We start from the raw sequence: 23,861 nt of genomic DNA, 5'->3' as shown, positions 1-23,861 counted from the left end.
GTTGACCGGTTCCATTTATTCTCATAGTTGTAAAAATTCCATATAATTGTAACGTCTCTGTAGGCAATAACTTAAAGTGAGCCGGAACTTTTTCCCTTGGTTTCTTGGTCTCTCTTATTTTTCTCCCCTTTCCCTTTTGTTTGCCATTCTTTCTATCTACCTAGTTATCTAGTAAGGAAGATACAGGAAATAAGAATGTATCATATTAAAAAAAAAAACTGTCATTAAATATTCTCATACTTTGTCTTAATTGTAAAAGGCAAAGAAAAGAACATTTCATAATTCTACCTTTACTAAAACCTAAATTAAATAATGATTTACCTACGTGACTCTCCCCTGATTTTCTCTGGCAAGTCATTGCCCCTTAATTAACTGACATCCCCCAGGCAGTCAACTCCAGCTGTAGCTTTAACCACAGAGGTTCCTGAAACAATTCCACAGTCCTGTTGTTGCTTACTGTGAGAAATTTGAGTCACACTGTACCTTTGTCTAACTGATGATGCCCTAGTTTCTTGGGAGGTGGAGAGGAAGGACCTGTTGGCAAGGAAACAGCTGCTTCCTTCTTGAGCCAGGGAAAACCAAGAAGGTGACAGATGGACAAAGCGGAAAAGCAGCCAAAAGTTTCTTGAGCTCCTTGTTGGCAAGAATTTTCACTGAGGCACGACTGAATATCTTATTAAAGCATACCAATGACTGAGAGAGTTTCATCTGCCTAGGTGCTCTGCTCAAGTTCAACAGGGCTTCCCACACATTTTCTACAATTGATAAAGTCTGCAGTGGTACAAAGAACTTGGCCTCAGCCTATGTACAGTGGGTTAAGACTGCAAGGCACTGTCCCATTTAACTTCAGCAATATACCCACAGGAATGCACTATCTGGTAAAAAAAAAGAAGAAGAAATTCGGTATAGTAGTTATATTTGTATGACATATTAAATTACTATTAAAATTTCATTAGAAAATGTTTAAACGTTTATGTTTGTATATTTAAAAGATCTGTTGCAAACTTTCATATTTTGCTCTTTTATCAGCTTCTCGCCCCGCCCCCCTCCACTTCTATACCCAGAAAATTAAATAATCAAGAACTCCTGGGTAAAACTGACAACCACTGGATGGATAAAACTAACACTTTAAAAATAGCTGTACAAAGGTAAATTATTGTTCTTCATCAAATAGAAGTTAGCAATCACTGACAATAACGTTAAAAATTAGCGTGGGCATGAAGTATGGAATTTTAAAACATCAGTTTACTATGCTGATTAATTCAACATTTATATTTGCATCAGAACTTAATAATCCCATAAATAAATAGAGCTCTCAGTTTTTTAAAAAATCAAGGGATAACATATGTATTTAGACATATTAGCAGCGTAAAGATGTATGCTTCAACACACTTATTGGGAAAACGTCTGAAAATATTACTACACTGAATTCAAGGGCATCCGCAGGAATCTGGCATAAAAGTTCTCTAGAATAACAATATTTCAGGAAATTCCAAAAAAGGAAAAGGGTCAAATAGGAAATAGCCTCAAATTAATCGACAAAGTTCAGTGCTTGTTCCAACTTGATTTTTCTCTCCATTGCAAAAACAAAACCGAGTCTCAGGAAGGGGGGGGGGGGTGAATCACTTAGATGAAAGTTCATCTACTGGAATAAATGGAGAGGCCGCTTGGGCAGGCGACACAGGAGAGTCGGTGGTAGTGCTGACTTTCGCTGGTGAGTTACAAGAAGATCCGGCGCTGCTGCTGTTTCCATCAAGGGTATCGGAAGATACACACACACCCGGATCTGACAGCTGCGCAACGTCAGAAGAAAGCATGTTGGTGATGCCTTGGAAAAATCTCTTTGGCTGATATTCAGTTTCCATTTCACATTTTCTTTTCAATGGTCCAAGAACACTTGGTCTAATGCAATTAATGGGACTCTGGCTTCTCCGGGTAGTAAATCGGGTCGTTGGGCTGGGAATAGGACTTGGAGGCAATCCATTGCTACTCACAAAACTTTGCAAGGATGGTGAAAAACACTGCTTTCCAATTCCCCGGGTAGGCGACGGTGCTGGCGACACCGGAATGAAATCGATGCGTTTCGGGGAGGCAGATTTCTCCACGTCGTTGTCGCTCAGGCTGAAACTTTCCTCCCAGGAGTGGCTTATCTGCATTGCGTTCTGCACCTCGCGCTCGTGGACAGTCTCTCGATTGATCAAGTCCATGCCCTCCTCCTGTTTGATCTGGTGCAAGCGGCTGCTGTGCATGCGGACTGGGGAGGCCGGCAGAAGCAGGCCGTGGCGGTTCGGGAACGTTGTGCTGTTTCGCCTGGCGCTCGGCGCCTCGGCCTGGAACACCGGAGAAGTGTCACTGAGGCCGTGGATCAGGGGGGCGCTGTTAGATCTCCTGAGGCCCCCGCCGCCGCCACTGCTGCTGCCTTCCGCCGGGTTCCCACCTGAGCCCGGAGGGAGCTCCAGGTCTAGCTCCATCTTCTCCTGGGCCATGTCGCGGGCACGGAGGAGGGGGCGGTGCTCAGTCACAGACCTAGGATTCCCATTCCCCGCAGTCCAGGGCCGCGGCCGCCGCCGCCGCCGCCACCGCCACCGAGAATCTGTCAGCGGGCTCGTCCCTCTGCGCATGCGTGCCCCTCCACGCAAGCGCTCTGCAATGTCTCTTCCTGGCGCCGGCTGAAAGCGTAATAGCTGCGCCGCAGCCCTAGGGGGAGGGGCGAGGAGTGGTTGGTAAGGCAGTCAATATGTTTCTTCCGCAAATAGCTTTGAGCGCAAACTTCCTTTAACACATGTTAATAAGGTTACCATATTCAGGAGTATATGTTTATAAAGTTACAGCTCTGAAAAAGAAGCACTTTGCGACTTTGGGTTATATGATGAGGAGAGGAGTTGGTCTTAACCCGACAGGCCTTCTCTGAGGAAAGGCCAATCTCTGGAGATCCTGAAAAGCAGGCCAAAAGGATGCGGTGTATAACTCCCCGGGAAGCGAGGACTGCCAGCCCTGTGGCAGGCGGGAACCAGGAAGGGAGGGAGTGAGTACGGCCTGGAGTGGACAGTGAGCTAGCGGGATGTGAGGTGGTGGACCTTTATCCTGAGAACAATAAAAACTCAGAAGGTTTTTCAGCAAAGGTATAATAGCGACTGAAAAGGTCTTTTACTGGGAGATTAGAACAGACAGAAAAAGAGAGAGGAGGCAATCCTCTGGACCAGAATGATGGGAATTTCAAGTAAAGTGGTACTGTAGGAAAGGAGTTGGAAAGAGTGGTAAATCTGGGAACTATTCAGGTCAAGAAGGAAGAAACCAACCTGTAATTGTATTACTATTGTTTTATTTACAATCATATATCTAACACAAGCATATGTGCTCAATCGTGTTCATTCACTATGAGGGATTAAATGAAGGAAAAACAAACAGGACCTCGAACTTTAAAAACACAATACATGGCTCATGTAATTAATATAAACTTTCATATCTCATTAAAAATCAGTTTATACTTATTCTTTAGTGTATTCAGTCAGATTCTTTTTTTCTTCTGTGTGCTAACTATGTGCCAGGCACTGTGGTAGGAATCAGGCCCTATGAAAACATTCTACTTGGGGCAGGGTAGGGGGGAGAGATAAATACATGAGCTATTTTTTGGATAGTGGTAAGCCTCAGGAAAAAAATAAAATAGGGCGGTGTGATGGGGGCACTACTGGGAGAAGGGAGGGTGCAATTAGACAGAGCTGGGATCAAAATGACAAGAAGCAAGTCCTGCTGACATCTGGGGAATGAATATTCCAGCCACAGAGAATAGCAGATGCAAAGGACCAAGGCAAACATAAGTGTGATGAACTGGCAAAACAAAAGGGCCATGCAGCTGAAGCATTAAGGGAGAGAGTGATATGAGGGGTAAGAGAGTTTCGATCTTAGTCTAAGTATGATGAAAACTCACTGCGAGTTTTGAGCAGGAGAATGATATTATCTGGTTTATGTTTTATATCACTTTTGCAAAACAGGCTGAAAGAGACTAAGAGTGCAGATAGAAAGATGGATTAGGAACCATGGCAACAGGGCAGATGAGATTATTGGACTAGGGTTCTATCAATGGTGATGGGGGAGAAGTAGATGGATTCAGGATACATTTTGTAAGTAGAACCAATAGGATGTGTAGATGGATTAGATTTACATGGTGAAAGAAATAAATAATCCAAAGGCAACTCAGAGATGTTTTACTTAAACTGGGTAAATGGCAGCATCATTTACAGAGGCAGGGAAAGAGTTCTTTTAGAGTAGAAACTGAGTTCTGTTTTGGTTGATTTGATTTGGAGGTGTCAGATATCCATGTGCCTAATTTGAACTGAAAGAGAGCTTAGTGATTTTTGTTTGGTCTCCTTTTTGCACTTGAAGAAAGTAAGATCCAGAGAGGCTGGCATAGTCAACATCACACAGCTTGTTTAGTAATGGGAACCAGTACTAGAATCCAGTGTGAAAATACTAGACCATACCTTTTCCACTGTCTCTCAAACAGCTTTTAATTTGAAATCCCATTTCATTTAGTCATCCAGCTAATGAAATAATGTTGATTATGCATACTTATTGGAGAAGGAAATGGCAACCCACTCCAGTATTCTTGCCTGGAGAATCCCAGGGACAGGGAAGCCTGGTGGGCTGCCATCTATGGGGTCGCACAGAGTCGGACACGACTGAAGCGACAGCAGCAGCATGCATACTTATAATTCTAGGAACTGATTTAAGTGTTCCAAGTGCCTAACACTATTTAAAGTGCATCACATGTAGAACCTCATTTAATCCTCACAGTAACTGTAAAGGAAGTATCATTATTCCATTTTTCAGGGGAAACTGAGATGCAAGGATTAAGTAATGTGCCCAGGATGACAGGAAGCAGTGGGACCTCATCCTTCTGGCTCCAGAGCACGGGCACAATGCTGCCTCCTCCATGTGCAGTAACACTTCAGACAGGGAGAAACCATTTCCAGATTGTCTACACCTTTGCAAGTGCAATGGCATTTGAGAGAGAATTTGAAGGACAGGTAGGATTTTAATAGACAATATTTTATATAGATTTGGCAGCATGGGTATAATATAGTGAACTTGGCTAATACATGAAGTACATGGAGAAGAATAGGTAATGGGGACAAGATGGAAATTAAAGTTGGAATCAGTATTGGAGCTCTGAATGCCAGGAAAAAGTGCTTGTATTCAATGTGTGGGGCAATAGGGAACTGTTGAAGGTTTTTAACAAGAGGAACAACACAATGAGAGCTTCACTTTAGGGCCTTCCAGGTGGCCCTATGGATCATAGAGAAAGAGAACTGGAAGAATGGAAGGTGGAAAGAACCAACATGTTCTATGTGCCCAGGGCTGCCAGTTACTTTAAACATTTATCATTTAATTTTCCTTATAATCCTATAAAGCAGATACTGTTATGCTCATCTTGTAAAAGGGACAATTGAGGTTCAAAAATTGCAAAAGGCCCTATAGCTACATGGAAGAACAAAGATCTGAATGAATCTGAATCAAGATGTCACTTCAAAACCCATATTCTTTTTGATGCTTTCTCCATGAATTAAAGATGGAGAATTTGATAGCTAACTCTGAGATGAGTGAAGTTGCTCAATCGTGTCCGAATCTGCAACCCCATGGACTGTAGCCCCCCATGCTCCTCCATACATGGGATTTTCCAGGCAAGAATACTGGAGTGGGTTGCCATTTGATGAAAGTAGAATCTAAACTAAAGTTGGGAATGGCAGGAAAAGGAGATGGATGTGGAGACTGGAAGGTAACAACCCAGATCCTGACTGTCTGGATGTACAGGGGACGAAGAGAGAGGAATCACAAACAACTTTAAGTTCGAGCATGTACAGCTGAACAAATGGTACAACAGTATTGAATAAGAACAGGTGAGAGAGGAAGAGCTTCCAGAAGAAAATCAATATTAGATGAGTAGGAAAAAAGTATTAACCACAATCCATAGCATGTTGCTAATTTGCATATTACTAAATTAATTCTAGCATGACTCAAATGTGCAACATTGTTCATGCATGTCTGGATAAACAATAATTATCTTCACTAATAAAGATCAGAGATAGTGATAACCACAAAATCAAACATCTATGCTATTTGGTTCTTACCTGAACATACCTAGTAGAGATCTTCACCCATTTCCCTGTTTCTACCCTTGTCACTTGTCCACCCAACCTTCAAGGTCATCCTTAAAATAAAACGTGAATAGTCACTTCCCTGTTCAAAACCCTTTGGTGGATTCCCACTCAGGAAAAAAGCTGAAGTCATTACAATGACCTATAGTGCTCTGTCTGGGTCCCTGCCATCCCTCTGCCTACCCACCTCCAACTGCTCTCCCCACTCACTGCTTTACCTCCAACTGCAGAGGCCTCCTTACTGTCCTTTGGCCCACCAGGCATGTTCCCCCTCCACTCAGCTTACTCTTCCTTCCAGTGGACATCTACACTGTTCCATCCCTTCAGCTCTCTGTACAAATTTCATTGACTAAGAGGTTTTCCTTGACCTTTCCTTGTAAAAAGCAACAGCAGAGTCCACCACCAAGCCTACACTCCCATCCCCTCACTGTTTTCATTTATCCTCCAGGGCACCACATGACAAAATGTATACAATGTTTTCTTGCCTCTTTGTCCTCAAGAATGCAAACTCCATGGGGGCTCCCTGCTATAAACCTAGTATCCAGAACAAGGCCTGGCATATAGCACTCAATAAGCAAGTGTTGAATCATTGTATAAGTGAATGATGAATGAATACACGGACTAATATAGCTCTGTCCAAAAGGGAAGAGAACTCTAGTTTTTGAAAATCCAGCCTAATAGGCCTTTCTAGTCTGATTCTGTGTGCTCTTTACTCTGATAATTCTTCTCATATCAAGACTATCATTAGTTACAGTGCCCTCCAGCCCATGCAGGTAGGTTACCTGAATGAATCCAAGATGTGAACTAAGACATTTAAGTTCTAAGTTTCCATTCTTTTTTAACCATCTGCTGATATACACTTGACAGAATCAAAATGCTCAGGGCTGAGAATTCTAAGCAGTGTTACTCCTTCCTCTCAAAGGAATAAAGAATAAATGGAGAAAACAGCAATTCAGCTATTAAATAAAAGGCAAAAATGCAATTCAGCCTGTTGCAAAAATAACACCAGATGCAGGATCTAGCTCTTCCCTGAATCAATTCACCCTTCTGGTTTTAACTCTGGGTATAAAGTAAATACCAAACTTAAAAGTAAATCATAAAAATCAAACACCTACTTAATAAACTTTACTGTGCTTAATATTTTTTTCAAACTAACACATAGCTGCCTTTTAATTCCTAGGAGCAATTTAAAATTAAATCTTCAAGCATATGACAAGGCAAATATGCATTTCTGAATCCATACTGAATGAATGTGAAATACAAAAACGTGTACATGTATAATCCGAGATGAACTGAAAATGTCTCCATATCCCACATTAACTAATATCACCAATCTAGAACAAAAATATTGCAGAGGAAAAGTGTACTTTCAAAGTATAGGAACTCAGGAGTGTTTACTGGTACAATAACTTAGGGGAAATGTTTGGTAGTACATGATACTACCTACTAAAAGAAAATATATATACATGTTCTACGATTAAGAAATTCCACTTTGGGGTATACAGCCAAAAGAAAATTAGTGTTTATGTCTATTAAAAGCCATGTACAAGAATGTTCCTTGCATTATTACTTACAATAGCCCCAAACTGGAAACAACCCAAATGTCCATGAACAGAAGAGCACTATACAGTGAATTCTTTACTCAACAACATGTTCATGTATAATGTTGAATGAAAAAATCAAACACGAAAGAGTACATACTTTATGACTTCCTCTTTATGAGGTTCCAGAACAGCCAAAAGCAATCTACAAAGGTAGAAGTCAAAACAGTGGCTACCCTTGGGACTAATATCCTGCTCTGGGTGCTGTTGACACAGGCATAAACATATGTAAAAAAATTATTTTAAAATTAATTAAAATGTACACACTTTATTGCATATAAAGTTAGTCCTCAAAATGTATCAATATAGAGAGAAACAGAATGGGAACTGGAATCTAAATGGAAGACAAAACAGAATAAGAATGAAGATCCTTTGTTTAAATGCTAACCATGAGTCTAAACTGGAATGCTAAGCTTCCAAATCTCTTTGACACACAACATTATCAGTGGCCTTGACAGGACAAAGAAAGGAGACAGAAACATATACACACCCCGCTCAAGCTACATTTCACTGGGGCCCTAAACACCAATAAGTCTCCAGCAGCCTCACACAAACACTGGACACTTGTCTGAGGCGAGTTACAGATCACTGACAGAACCATTGGTTCTCCTTGGCACTGTTCCCAAAGAGCCCTCAAAGTTATTTATTTCTGAGACGGCATGAAGTCAAGGAAATGAAGCTCATTTCATAGGCTTTGACTTTCTCAACTGCAGTCTGTGCATTCTGCCCAGTTGGTTCTGCCATTTCCTCCGAAGCATAATTCATCAAATGAGACAAAAGTAACATCAAAGAAACTCAGCAGGGGCTGTTATTACATATGGACGGAATGAAAAATGTGCTTGAGGATGCGATTCTGGCCGCAAGGATCTTACTTTGTTATCATAATGAAAGAAAAATAGATGATCTCAGGAACTGTGATCAATCGTTTACTGGACAGCTTTCTGAGAGCCAGTAAGTACAGAGACCCTTCATAGTATATACCTCGAGGGCGCTGAATCTAATCCTTAAAAGCAGCAGCAAGGATTAAAAAATCAAAGCATGAGTTTACTAAAGGGCTTTTGACCCCCTCACCTTTCGTCTTTGATAACAGCTAAAAGGCTATCATGTCACTTGCATGAAGCCACAGTCTTTATATGGAGGAAGTAACAAGGCAAAATGGGGACTTCAAAGGTCGGACAGAAGAACCTTATGGCCTAGGGCCTCAGCAAAGTTCAGACAAATAAATGTGAATTGTAGTTATTTTAATTTTTTTTTAAGAGAGACTATCAGGGAAGATATTAAAAATAGCCATCCAGTCCCCACTCTCTAAGTCCTTCAAACAGAATAGAACAATGAGTTGGTATCATTCTTTGTTGTTCTTCACCACTTTTATACATTTTAGGCAGCACCCATTTTTAAAATGCCTTCTTTTAAGCCATAAACCAGGGTTTTGATTGTTGTTCTTTACTGTTTACATGTTACATGTTTCTCTCTGCCTGTTTGCTATCTTTCTCCTAAAGGATTAACCCAATCAGCAAGCAGGGGAAAAAGAACTGATGGCTCTATGGATAATGTATAAAGTTAATTTTAAAACATGCAAAAGTTGCAAATATAGTTGCATTTATATACCTGGGCCTTCCAGTTGGGTACCTGGGAAACTTCTAAAAGTGTTTAACATATTAGTGCCAGTAGGACTATAGCAAAAAAAAAAAAAGTTCCATACCTGGAGTCAGACAATTGTACTTCCAGCACAGTGACCTTAGACAAGTTTGTCAGCTTCTCTGGGCTTGCTTTACTCATTTATAAAGTAGAGACACAGTGTCTTTGTTGTAAACATCAAATGATGTCCATAATAGGCCTTGTAAGCAGTAAAGACTCCATACACACAGGCTTCTCTCAATGAAAATACTCCATGCTATGACTGCAAAATGAGTCTGCCTACCCTTCCACTCCTCTCCTGATTTGGAATCAGTCCACTGTTCCATGTCCAGTTCTAACCATTGCTTCTTGAACTGCATACAGATTTCTCAGGAGGCATGTAAGGTGGTCTGGTATTCTTATCTCTTTAAGAATTTTCCACAGTTTTCTATGATCCACACAGTCAAAGGCTTTGGTGTAGTCAATAAAGCAGAAGTAGATGTTTTTCCAGAACTCTCTGGATTTTTCTATGATTCAATGGATGTCGACAATTTTATCTTTGGTTCCTCTGCCTTTTCTAAATGCCTTTTCTGATGCTGAAACTGGTTCCAAATTGGGAAAGGAGTATGTCAAGGTTGTATATTGTCACCCTGCTTATTTAACTTATATGCAGAGTACATCATGCAAAATGCCGGGCTGGATGAAGCACAAGCTGGAATCAAGATTGCTGGGAGAAATATCAATAACCTCAGATATGCAGATAACACAATCCTTATGGTAGAAAGTGAAGAGGAACTAAAGAGCCTATTGATGAAAATTAAAGAGGAGAGTCAAAAAGCTGGTTTAAAACTCAACATCCAAAAAAACAAAGATCATGGCATCTGGTTCCATCATTTCATGGCAAATAGATGGGGAAACAATAGAAACAGTGACAGACTTTATTTTCTGGGCTCCAAAATCACTGCAGATGGTGACTGCAGCCATGAAATTTAAAGATGCTTGCTCCCTGAAGAAAAGCCATGACCAACCTAGACAGCATATTAAAAAGCAGAGACATTGCTTTGTGACAAAGGTCCATCTAGCAAAGCTATGGTTTTTCCAGTAGTCATGTATGGGTGGGAGAGTTGGCCCATAAAGAAAGCTGAGCACCAAAGAATTGATACTTTTGAACTGTGGTGCTGGAGAAGACTCTTGAGAGTTCCTTGGACTGCAAGGAGATCCAACCAGTCAATCCTTAAGGAAATCAGTCCTAAACATTCATTGCAAGGCCTGATCCTGAAGCTGAAACTCCAATACTTTGGCCACCTGATGCGAAGAACTGACTCCTTGGAAAAGACCCTGTTGCTGGGAAAGATTGATGGCAGGAGAAGAAGAGGATGACAGACAATAAGATGGATGGATGACATCACCGACATGGTGGACATGAGTTTGAGCAAGCTCTGGGAGTTGGTGATGGACAGGGAAGCCTGGCATGCTGCAGTCCATGAGGTAGCGAAGAGTTGGACATGACTGTGTGACTGAACTGAACTGAACCCTTCCACTACCTTCATCAAAAAGCTTCCTTTGTTTTCTTGTTTTTTAATTTGATTCTGTGGAAGAAAATTCTCTCCTCATCTTCTTCTCTAAGACTGTAGCAGTTTTTAGAGAGAGACAGTTTCTGTGGTCTAAACGGTATGAACTGAGAAGTTCATCTGCAATCAAGTAGACAACTTCTAAGGCGGCAAAATAAGAAAAAACACATTTCTAAGAATTTCACTCTGAGTCTGTCTGAGGAGAGATGAACCCCATGGGGGTGGAGAGGCCATCAGGAACTAAAAATGTAGCTGGATCGGTGACTCCTATTCCCTGCAGCAAACCATTTGCCCATCCCAACAGCAGTAGCAACCTTCCCTGATCGCGCTGAATTTTTCAGTCGGGACTAATCCCAGAGGCTTATTCTCATTTATTCATTGTAAACCCCGTTTTGAATTCCTGCTGTCATGCTACTGTCCTTCCTGGCATATAATAAAATGCACAGACACACATTTGGCTGAGCCTGATAAACACCATGAATCCAGTCCCTCTCAAAATTGTTAGAGGAAAAGGGGAAGAGATCAGAAAAAGACTCAAGAAGGTTCAAGGGTTACCATTCTTCTAGATGCATCTTTCCCTCCAGGTAGCTGATACCTTGTAGGTATATTTTGAGGACCAGGTCAAATGATCTGCAGAAGCTTGAAGCTGCTGCCCCAAATCTAAAGATTTATAACCTACATGCTTTAGGGAGAAATTTTTAGCTTTAGAAGATGACAGGTGCACGGGCAAGAGTTCCCTAACCTCTAAGACCCTTGATGACAGTGAGTGCTGTTACTGAGAAAGGGGGAAGGTCCTAATTTGCCCTTTTGCTTTTATCCAGCTTCAAGCTAATATGACTAGTAAATGCAACAAAAAACAGAGTATTAAATAGTGGGAGAGGTGCTCTATTTTCTCCTACCTCATACTAATTTATAAACTAAATGCAACCATAATTCAGTATCTGCATGCCTTTTTTTACCTGCAGCTCAATTTGTTGGTAGGAAATTAATTTTTACCATCAATGGAGTTCAATCATCTGAAAGTCCCAATTATTAGGAAGTGGTACAGATGTTTCTTTTTCACTCTCCATTTGAAAACTGAAAGTTAAGAGAGGAGACTTCTTCAGCTTTTATGGTTATGACACTTTTTACCAGACAATATTGTCGTTATCATTATCATCATCCACTTAGAGCTTACATTTACTGAGGGCATATGTGCCAAGTACACTTCTAAGTACCATGGAGATATCAACTCATTTAATCTCTACACCATTTCTAGGATTATTATCCTCAGTTTATAGATGAGGGGAAAGAGAAACAGAAGTAAAAAAAAGGTGCTTGAGATGACATAACCAGTTAAGGGGTAGAGGAATTTAAGCCCAGGGGTCTGGCTTCAGAGGCTCAACTCATGAAACACAGGTGGATTCCTCAAACCTGCCATGATCATGGTGCTCCGGGCTATTTTCAAAGAATGACGGAGGGGCTTCCCTGGTGATCCAGTGGTTAAGAATACACCTGCCAATGCAGGGGACACAAGTTCGGTCCCTGGTCCGGAAAGATTCCACACGGGGCAACTAAGCCCATGTGCCATGACTACTAAACCCAAGTGCCACCACTGTTGAAACCAGGTGCCCTAGAGCCTATGCTCCACAATGAGAAGCCACCACGCATCGCACCAAGAAAGTAGCCCCTGCTGATCATACTAGAGAAACCCCTCAGGCAACAACAAAGACCCACCACAGCCAAAACTAAAATAATTTAAAAAAAGAATGATAGAGGACTTGACATGTACAGGACAGTCATCCTGCAAATCAGACAGATGAGGGACCAATGTGATTGCATGGATTTACTGATAACTTGCAAGGTTACAAAATCGAGCAATTAATAAATGTCATATTGTCCCAAAGCAGTAATGAAAACTAATGTAAAGGATTAGTACCACAGAATGTCAGCTGCAAACGGGGCTTTAGACATCCCCTACACTAACCTTTATCAGCAAGGACATCAGTTCAGAGAGCCAGAGATTTCTTCAAGGTCAAAAAGGCCTTCAGTATGCTTTATTAAAGTCACAGAAATCACTTCCTCAGTGCTCTCTGGGTTCCCTTTCAACTCTTTCTCTAAACAACAGCATTCACTTCCATGGTTTCAACTGTGACCAATATGCTGATGTCTCAGATTTGTATCCCTAAATAGGGCTGACCTATCTCTAGACTGTAATATATAAGCACCAACAAGACAATTCCATACTTTATGTTTCGCAGGTCCATCAAACTCATTTGTGAACAAACTCACTTCTCCTTACCCCAAATCTACTACTTCTCTTGAGCATGAATTCACAGCAATCTCTCCAGACAACACAGCAACACTCCATAGATTCTGAATCTCTCCAGCCCTTCATGTCTCCCATCTAACCCATCACTAAGTCTCTTCAACTTCACTTGCTTAACAATTGACAGCCTCTCCTTTCTTTCTGCCTCTATTACTAAAGCATTCTGTGTGCCCCTAACTACTTCAATAGCTTCAATACGTTTGGGGCATGTTAGGATGGCTCCAGTCCTACACAATTTGCATAAATACCGCCAGAGTGAACTTTCTGAAATAATCTCATCAGGGTGCAGCCCCTTCCTTTCACTAAAATCCTTCCATTACTGCACCTGGTATGCTAGGAGAGCAGGTAAACAGACTACAGAGAGGAAGACAGAGCAAAAAGAAGGAAGGCGTTGGAAGGGGCAAGGGAAGTGGCAAACCCAAATATGTGCCCAAATTGCTCTAAAGCTCTACTCTCTTTGAAAAGTGCTGCTTAAATAGTATTTAAGAAATCTGCATTGTAAAGTCACAGAAACTGGGTTTAAATCTTGACTGTGTAACTTACAGGTGTGTGGCCTTGAGAGTCAAGTTACTTTCCTTCCCTGAGACTCAGTTTCCTCATCTAAGTGAAAGTGAAGTCGCTCAGTCGTGTCCGACTCTTGTGACCCCGTGAACTGTAGCCTATCAGGCTCCTCCATCCATGGGATTTTCCAGGCAAGAATACTAGAGTGGGTTGCCATTTCCTTCTCCAGGGAATCTTCCTGACCCAGGGATGAAACCTCGGTCTCCCACATTGTAGGCAGATGCTTTACCATCTGAGCCACCAGAGAAGTCCTTTTCCTCATCTAAAATTGAGGGTAAACAGTCCCACTATTGAATGTCCTGAACATGAACTGAGGTTAAATGAAGGAAGCTCTTTCACAGCCAGACATGAAATATCTCAAAACAAATCCTGGAATCATAAATAGTGCATCTTATTTAACTAGACTGTTGCCTCACCTCTCCTTCCTAGGCACCACCCAGCCAGCCAACTCTTTCTGCAAAATTTACTGAGTGCCGACTCTATATGCAGTTCAGTTTGAAAACTGAATAAATACTTGTGAGAAAGCTTTTCTGCTAGAACCTTGAGATTTTGAATTCCTTCAAACCATAAAACACTCAAAATCTCGTATGATTAAGGATCTATAAAAAGTGAAAGTCGCTTAGTCACATCTGACTCTTTGCAGGCGAGAATACTAGAGTAGGTAGCCTTTCCCTTCTCCAGGGGATCTTCCCAAACCAGGGGTTCTTTACCGGTTGAGCCACCAGGGACGCCCAAGAATACTGGAGTGGGTGGTCTACCCCTTCTCCAGCAGATCTTTCCAACCCAGGAATTGAACAGGGTCTCCTGCATCGCACTGTAGAGGGTATAATCAAAATGAAAACAACCTCAGGGAAGTTGAGAGTCCAGGGAGGAGGTAAGCAGCACAGTATCAACTATAAACTAGGTTAGATCTCATGTCCTCAGCCTTAAGTGAGCATCATAATCATCTATGGGATTTTAAAAACAGACAGAACAGGGCCCCAGCATAGAGATTCTCACTCAATAGGACTGGGGCTTGATATTGGCATTTTTATTGAAAAAAAATTTTCCCAAGTGAATCTGATGTGCTCTCAAAGGTTGGAAATGATTGGAATGAAAATCAGCTCTACTGCTCATAAGTACTAATTAAAGTATTAACATCTGCAGAGGTTGCTTTCAGCTGATTGAGGGGAAGAACAGAGGTCTACGAAGAATTCTTGAAAAAAGGAACCCAAGGGTGTCTGTTCTAGTCTGTTTCATTTGGAGCATGAAAAGCCGTCTTCTAATAACACTAGTTGAGTAAAATCTTCAAGTGAGAGTGTTTGTTTTTCTGCTATCTGGACTTCTTCTTATTCATGTTTTGATCTGGAAAGGACAGAACCTCAGCAAGATGGCCAAAGGCCAGGAAAAAGGAGAAGGAGCTGAGGCTTTTTTTTCCTGCAGCAAGTCTTACCAAAGAAGAGAAGAGCTGACATGAAGCTGGAGGCTCTTCCAATCAGACTGGAGACACTGGCTGAAATCAGTGATTTAAAGTGAAACTAGTAGACCTCCCTGGTGATTTAGTGGTTAAGAATCCACCTGCCAATACAGGAACACGAATTCGATCCCTGTTCTGGGGATATTGCACAGGCCACAGGCCAACTAAGTTGATGTGCCACACTACTGAGGCTAGGCTCTACAGCCTGTGCTCTGCAACAAAAGAAAGTCCACACGCAGCAACAAAGGACCAGGGCAGCCAAAAATAATAAATACATAATCTAAAAAGTAACAGTAGAACATTTTAACTGAGAACTTCCAGATGTACAAGCTGGATTTAGAAAAAAACAGAAGAACCAGAGATCATATTGCCATCATCCACTGGATCATAGAAAAAGCAAGGGAATTTCAGGAAAACATCTACTTCTGCTTCATTGACTATGCTAAAGCCTTTGACTATGTGGATCACAACAAAGTGTGCAAAATTCTGAAAGAGATGGGAATACCGCATCACCTTACCTGCCTCTTGAGAAATCTGTATGCAGGTCAAGAAGCAACAGTTAGAACGGGGCATAGAACAATGTACTGGTTGCAAATAGGGAAAGGAGTGCATCAAGGCTGTATATCGTCACCCTGCTTATTTAACTTATATGCAGAGTACACCATGCGAAATGCCAGGCTGAATGAAGCTCAAACTGGAATCAAGAATCCCAGGAGAAATATCATTAACCTCAGATATGCAGATGACATCACCCTAATGGCAGAAAGCAAAGAGGAACTAAAACACTTCTTGATGAAAGTGAAAGAGGAGAGTAAAAAAGCTGGCTTAAAACTCAACATTCAAAAAACTAAGATCATGGCATTCAGTCCCTTCACTTCATGGCAAATAGATGGGGAAGAAATGGAAACAGTGACTGATATTATCTTCTTGGGCTCCAGAATCACTGTGGATAGTGACTGTAGCCATGAAATTAAAAGATGCTTGCTCCTTGGAAGAAAAGCTATGACAAATCTAGACAGCATATTAAAAAGCAGAGACATCACTTTGCTGCAAAGGTCTGTACAGTCAAAGCTATGGTTTTTCCAGTAGTCATGTACAGATGGAAGAGTTGGACCATGAAGAAGGCTGACCACTGAAGAACTGATGCTTTCAAATTGTGGTGCTAGAGAAAACTCTTCAGAGTCCTTTGGACAGCAAGAAGATCAAACTAGTCAATCCCAAACGAAATCAACTCTGAATACTCATTGGAAGGACTGATACTGAAGTTAAAGCTCCAATACTTCAGCCACCTGATGCAAAGAGCCAACCCACTGGAAAAGACCCTGATGCTGGAGAAAATTGAGGGCAGGAAGAGAAGGGGACAACAAAAGATGCGTTGATCGGATGGCATCATCAACTCAATGGACATGAGTTTGAGCAAACTCCAAAAGAAGGTGAAGGGCAGGGAAGCCTGGTGTGCTGCAGTCCATGGGGCTGGAAAGTCGGACAGTACTAAGTGACTAAATGACGACAACAACAACGACATCTATTGCCTGCGAGTGAACACAAAGGATCCTGAGCTTCCCTTCAGACGTAAGAGTAGACTTTTCCTCACTGGAAAAATTTACAGAGAGGCAAAAACAGAGTTCTAGTTACATCCCATGAGTGCTGCCTTACACTCAGAAGGACATCTGACACATGTGAAATATGGCAGAAATGTTGAAGAATGTTAGGGCGGGGGGTTTGGTTTTGTTTGGGGAGCATGGAGGATGATGTGCAGGAGATACTTGGGGGTCTTAGAGAGAGGACCCCACCAGAGACAGAGGAATGTGTATGATGAATTCAGACTGGGAGGAGCTACACACTAAGTGGACAGTCAGAAACTGAGGCAGCCAGTAGACTCTGTTTCGGGAAATGTGGCTGATTCAAATTGAGAAAACATTTTCAATTTCTGATGGAGTGCCAGGTGCTTCCACATAAGGCGGTCACACTGTGGCGGGTCACAGAAGGGTTCTTAGGGATTTTCTTAAGCTCTTTTCCTTTCCTGAGAAGTGACTAGTGGTAACAGAAATACCAGTGATACAAAAGGAAAGATAATTGGGACAAAAAGTCCTGGAGTGAATGGAAGAAATGGAATTGGGGGCACAAGCAATAGGTTATAAAATTTATTTAAAGGCTATAAAATAAACTTTAGCTTTAAATAAGTCAAATCAAATTGTTTGCTTCATCAACAACAGCTAGTTATAGTCTCAAAGGGCTGCTTACACTGGATCTGCTTCCTCACTGACAAAATCATCCACCTTTCTTCAGCAAAAATGAAAGGAAAATGCATGCTTCTACTATACTTAGCTCATCTGGGAGCCTGATATAGGCTGATATAGGCTAGGGAAAAAACCCACAGCCTAAATGACAGTGAAAGCCTGTCCCATCTTTCCTACCTAATGTGCTTACAGAATGTGTAAAATCTAAAGGTTCAATTAATAATCCTAAAGACATGACACAGAACAAAAATTTCCCTGGGCTAAAATAAATTCTGCATGTGTTGCAGAATTCAGAAAGAACAATGCATTGAGGAAAATATAGGCAATGGCTACTTCTCTGCAAAGATGGGCCCTCAATCTTGGAATTTTTTAAATATTTATTTATTTTTAATTGATTGATCATTGGTTTACCATATTGGTTTGGTTTCTGTCATAAATCAACATGAATTAACAATAGGTACATATGGCCCCTCTCTCCTGAATCTCCCTCCCACCTTCCGCCCATTCCCAACCCTCTAGGTTATTATAGAGGCCTAGTTTGAGTTCCTTAACTCACACAGCAAATTCCCACTGGCTATCTATTTACATACATTAGTGTATATGTATCCATGCTACTCTCTCCATTTATCTCACCCTCTCTCTCTTCCTCCCCCCGCTTGTCCATAAGTCTGTTCTTTATGTTTGCATCTCCATTGCTGCTCTGCAAACAAGTTTGTCAGCACCATCTAACCAGATTTCATATATTTGCATCAATATACAATATCTGTTATTCTCTTTCTGACTTACATCACTCTGTATAATAGACTCTAGGTTCATCCACCTCATTACAACCGACTAAAATGTGTTCCTTTTTATGGTTGAATACCAAGATTGCTGGGAGAAATATCAATAACCTCAGATATGCAGATAACACCACCCTTATGGCAGAAAGTGAAAAGGAACTAAAAAGCCTCTTGATGAAAGTGAAAGAGTAGAGTGAAAAGGTTGGCTTAAAGCTCAACATTTGGAAAACGAAGATCATGGCATATGGTCCCATCACTTCATGGGAAATAGATGGGGAAACAGTAGAAACAGTGTCAGACTTTATTTTTGGGGGCTCCAAAATCACTGCAGATGGTGACTGCAGCCATGAAATTAAAAGACGCTTACTCCTTGGAAGAAAAGTTATGACCGACCTAGATAGCATATTCAAAAGCAGAGATTACTTTGCCAACAAAGGTCCGTCTAGTCAAGGCTATGGTTTTTCCTGTGGTCATGTATGGATGGATGGGAGAGTTGGACTGTGAAGAAGGCTGAGCGCCGAAGAATTGATGCTTTTGAACTGTGGTGTTGGAGAAGACTCTTGAGAGTCCCTTGGACTGCAAGGAGATCCAACCAGTCCATTCTAAAGGAGATCAGCTCTGGGATTTCTTTGGAAGGAATGATGCTAAAGCTGAAACTCCAATACTTTGGCCACCTCATGCGAAGAGTTGACTCATTGGAAAAGACTCTGATGCTGGGAGGGATTGGGGGCAGGAGGAGAAGGGACGACAGAGGATGAGATGGCTGGATGGCATCACCGACTTGATGGACAAGAGTTTGGGTGAACTCTGAGAGTTGGTGATGGACAGGGAGGCCTGGCGTGCTGTGATTCATGGGGTCACAAAGAGTTGGACATGACTGAGCGACTGAACTGAGCTGAACTGAGTATTCCATTGTATATATGTACCACAGCTCCTTTATCCATTCATCTGTCAATGGATATCTAGGTAGCTTCCATGTCTTGGCTATTGTAAACAGTGCTTCAATGAACACTGGGGTACATGTGTCTTTTTCAGTTCTGGTTTCTTCAGGGTATATGCCTAGAAGTGGTATTGCTGGGTTATATGGTGGTTTTATTCCTAGTTATTTAAGGAATTTCCATATTGTCTTCCATAATGGCTGTATCAATTTACATTCCCACCAGCAGTATAGGAGGGTTCCATTTTCTCCACACCCCCTCCAGCATTTGTTGTGAGATATCACTTCACTCCAGTCAGAACTGCCATAATCAATCCTTGAATTTTTAAAATTAGCAATTTTCAATTGTAGAAATAAGGTGAGGGAACCAGAGATGTATTACTGGTTTTAAAGAAGTTGTGTAAAGAAGCAAATATTTCCTAATTTATTAAAATGATTTCACCACTTTTCCCAATAGCATGACAAGTCAACTGTCTAAACATGTACCCAGTATCACTCTTTGGTTTCCTATCAATCACTGAAATGCTTCCCAGGGCAGACAGAGGAGTGATAATGCTACAAGAGAAAGAGCATTCGCACTCAGCAGACTGGAGCGCCCGGGGGGCATCTAAAGGAGACAGATAGCCACTGCCCAATTCCAGCCAACTGCTGCCCTTTGCAGAAAGGCTATCATGCAATGCTTCAGCTTCTAATTTTTCAAGACATGCTGAACATTCAGATTTTTTAAAACGTGGAGTCTCACAATTTGTAAATGTTACAAAAAAAAAAAAAACTAACACACGGTGACTCTGATCAAAATGGTGCTGCTTTAGGCTATGGGGCACAAGCTTATGACCTCTGGAAACCCATTCTTTCCCTCCTTATTTGATAGTCTCAGCCTTCTTTCCCCAGGACTGTCATTCTGGTTCTGCTGCCCAGTGACATGTCCTTCCATAATATTCTTTGTCATTTTTCTCTATACTCAGCCTGGTCTCTGGCCAGGTTAAGAGACAGCAGCACCGTGTTTCAGAGCTAAAGTGGTGCCCTGTAGTGCTTGGCCTGAGGGCGGGGGCATGCGAATGATGGTGGGTCATGTGACTGAAACCTCCCCTAGTGGGTGATGAGTACATCCAGTTTTTCCTTTTCTTCCTACTTCTGTCCCTACAAGTACCAGTTATAGCTAGCCATGTGTCTTATTGACTTCTCTTATTGTTTCTAATAATTTCCCAGTTGATTCTCTTCTTTCTAGGTGATGACATGGCTCAGTCATGGCCAACTCTTTGGGACCCCATGGACTGTAGCCCACCAGGTTCCTCCATGGAATTTTCCAGGAAGAATACTGGAGTCGGTTGCCATTTCCTTCTCCATTTTTTCTAGGTACGTATTTCAAATATCTACAAATAATGACCTTTGCAACTTCCACTTCAACATTTATATCTGTTACAACGTTTCTTATCTCCTGGCTGGTACTTTCTGAGTCAGGTTTATTTCAAAGAAAGTGAGCATTCTTATACATTTGAGTTAATTGGGAATGTTTCTTATGTTTCACATGATATAACACTGTTTTGTCATGAGACTATATGGTATTTAAAATAAAACAACAAAGGTGACAAATCCACTTATTTTAATTTTACTAAGTTTAAAATATTTCTTTATGATCTAGAATGTGTTGTCAGATATTTTTTTTCTGTTACTAAAGACTGATTTTATTTGTTCTTATGAAGTTAGGTTTATCAACAAATAATTTACATTTCATAAAATTCATCCTTGTAAAGAATATAGTTCAGTGAGTTGTGATAAATGTGTGTAGGCACATAACCATTGCCACAATTGATATATCACTGGATGCTGAATTTTAGCAAAGCATTTTGGTACCTGTTAAGATGACAAATAGATCTTTCTTTTTTGATCAGTCATGGAGACTAGTTTCTCTAATCCCGAACCAAGCCCACATTCCTGTGATGCACTCCACTTGACCAGTCAGTACTGTGAACTTTTTTGAGGGCATTTTATTGAAGGTTTTTGCATCAGTATTCATAAGCCAGATTGATTTTCCGTGTGTGTGACTGTACATGTCCACACACACTGTCTTTGTGAAGTTCTGATATAAAGATCATTTAGGAATAAAATAAACTTGGAAGTTTTCCTTTTGCTCTTTGCTTAGAAAAACTTGTAATAATAATGTGAACATTCACGGAGTTTATATGAACTGTCCCTAGTAAAAACCCATTTAATAAGTTATATGGTGGACTTTCCTGGTGGTCCAGTGGCTAAGAATTCACCTGCCAAGGCAGGGGACACAGGTTCAATCACTTGTCCAGGAAGATCCCACATGCTGCAAAGCAACTAGGCCCACACACCACAACTGCTGAAGCCCACACACCCTAGAGCCTATGCTCCATAACAAGAGGAGCCACTGCAACGAGAAGCCAGAGCACCGCAACTACAGAGTAGCCCCCACTCTCTGCAACTAGAGAAAGTCCACTCGCAGCAACAAAGACCCGGTGCAACCCAAAACATTTAAAAATAAATAAATCATACAGTCACCCTACTTAATATCATCAATAGCCTCGCATGTTGGAAGAATTTACTGAGGTCATCTGGAGCTTGCACTTTTAGAAAGCACCTTTTGATAGCTTTTTTCATTTCTTCCATGGTGACTGACTTAAGCTCTTTCTTCTAGGAACCCCTTTGATACCATAAATTTTCCTAGAAATACCACCTATGGAATTTCTCTATGGAATTTCATATAGTACCTCACAATATTTTTTTGGTTATTTTCTCTTTTTGGTCTCTAATTTTGTTGATATTTTTTTATTTTCTCTGGTAACAAAAGAAATATTTGTTCACTGTACAAAATTTTTTAAATAAAAACATATACAAAGAAAAAGTTTAAAATTACCTATAGCCCCATTAATCAGAATTACTACTGATTATGTCATGTGAAGCATTTCACACTTTTAGCTGTCCACAGACCTACCTTCCTACTTCCCCACACACAGTGTTCAACAACCTGCCTCTTCCATGTTATATGATGTGAACGTCTTTTCCACATCAATAAATACATATTTACACCTTCAACTTCAATGGCAACAAAGCATGATTGTTATATATGACTTTCCTATTTAAATTCCTAACAAAAAGGGATAGATAAGTAAGTTATTTTTTTTAATTATTTTAAACAATGTGGTGTTGAACATTATCCAACATCTTTGCATGCTCATCCAGACTATTTAAAGTAAAAGTTCTAGTCAAAGACATACATGTTTAAAAACAATTCTTTGATTACAAAGTTTATATTTCTTATAAAAAATAATCCACAAAGGAAAAATCAGCAAAGGACAAAGTAAAGATGTCCAGCAATTCATTCTCCAGTGAAACTTCTGTTCACATTATGTAGGGAAATAGCCACCGAGTCTTAGTGTGCACTTCTTTTTTAACTATAAATGCGACCATAGTATACATACTAGTTTGCAGCTTACTTTCCATATTATACCATCTTTTCCTGCATAGCATCATTCTAGACAGCTCTAAGATGTTCAATGGATAAAATAATCATACTTTAATTATCTGCTGATGGAAATGTGACATGTTTCCAATTTTTGCTACTATCAACAATGGTACTGGGTTGGTCAAAAGGTTCATTCTGGTTTTTCCACAGGATTTTACAGAGAATCCGCAATGAACTTCTTGGCCAACCCAATGCAATGAGTATTGTTTTCTTTAGTTTGGTCTCCATTGTTCAATGACTTCCTTAGGCTAAGTTTTCAGAGGTGGAACTGCTAGATCAAAGGATATGTACTTCAAGGTTTCTCATGAACACAAGACCCCTGAGAAAGTCTGCATCAGTCAGCATTTCCACTGTGTGCTTTTTCTCCACCTCAATCTCGGTATTTTTGTCCTTAAACTTAGACAACAAACAGTGGCACTTGGATTTGCTGTCTTTTGCATTTAAAAAATTATTAATAAATTGGACACTTGTTTAATGTACTTTTTGTCCCTTCACAATAAATTGCCAAATCATTTTATATGATCGAGCATCTATCTATAAACAAAGTTGTCATAATAAATCATATTTATTTCTTAAAATCTTCAGTCCTATTCTGGAGAATTAAAAAAAAAAAAGAAAGAAAAACATGCCCTGTATTTTTAGAAATAGCTCTGGTGCTCTTCTTGGAATTTTGCTCTAAGTTTATTCTAAGTAAGGGAGAACGGCCATTTTCTCCTTGTTGTAGTAACATAAATGGGTACCAGAACATTATAAAATGTTTTGTTGGAGCACAGAATTCAGTGTAGCACAGGTACACATCCAACTTTCCAATATAGTTTAATAATTTTAATAGCTATTTCAGTATAATACAGCCTCATCTCTAACTGCTCCATGGAACAGACTGCTGAAAGAATACTAAAGGCAGGCCACATTTCATCACATTGTCAACATCTGTAATGTTCAAAGCATTAAAAATAAGGAGTGTCATTTTTCTCAGAGCTTTCATTTTTAAATAACCACCCATTATAAACAATTGTGACTGATTTCCTTTGGAGCATTAACTTAGTGAACATTCACATTTTTAAAAAACAGTTAAGAACAAATGACCTGCAAGTAAATTCAAGATAATGGGCAGTGATTGTAGCATTCCATCAAAGCATTTTT

At 40.6% G+C, this 23,861-nt stretch overlaps 1 protein-coding gene across 1 annotated transcript; it reads right to left on the bottom strand.

Annotated features, from left to right (window-relative positions):
- Positions 1-899: 899 nt before the first annotated feature.
- On the bottom strand, positions 900-2,621 carry PABIR1 (PP2A Aalpha (PPP2R1A) and B55A (PPP2R2A) interacting phosphatase regulator 1). Its single transcript, XM_052644930.1, has one exon. It carries the CDS (start codon positions 2,619-2,621, stop codon positions 1,623-1,625), a length of 999 nt encoding a protein of 332 aa, XP_052500890.1. The 3' UTR covers positions 900-1,622.
- Between the last annotated feature and the right edge of the window lie 21,240 nt (positions 2,622-23,861).

Source organism: Budorcas taxicolor, chromosome 8, assembly GCF_023091745.1.
Source record: "Budorcas taxicolor isolate Tak-1 chromosome 8, Takin1.1, whole genome shotgun sequence".
NCBI classification, from domain to species: domain Eukaryota; kingdom Metazoa; phylum Chordata; class Mammalia; order Artiodactyla; family Bovidae; genus Budorcas; species Budorcas taxicolor.
This window is presented reverse-complemented; position numbering and strand designations above follow the sequence as displayed.

What these genes read in the sequence shown, in the direction of transcription:
- PABIR1 (XM_052644930.1), bottom strand. Translation starts at nt 2,621, where the DNA reads ATGCGCAGAGGGACGAGCCCGCTGACAGATTCTCGGTGGCGGTGGCGG.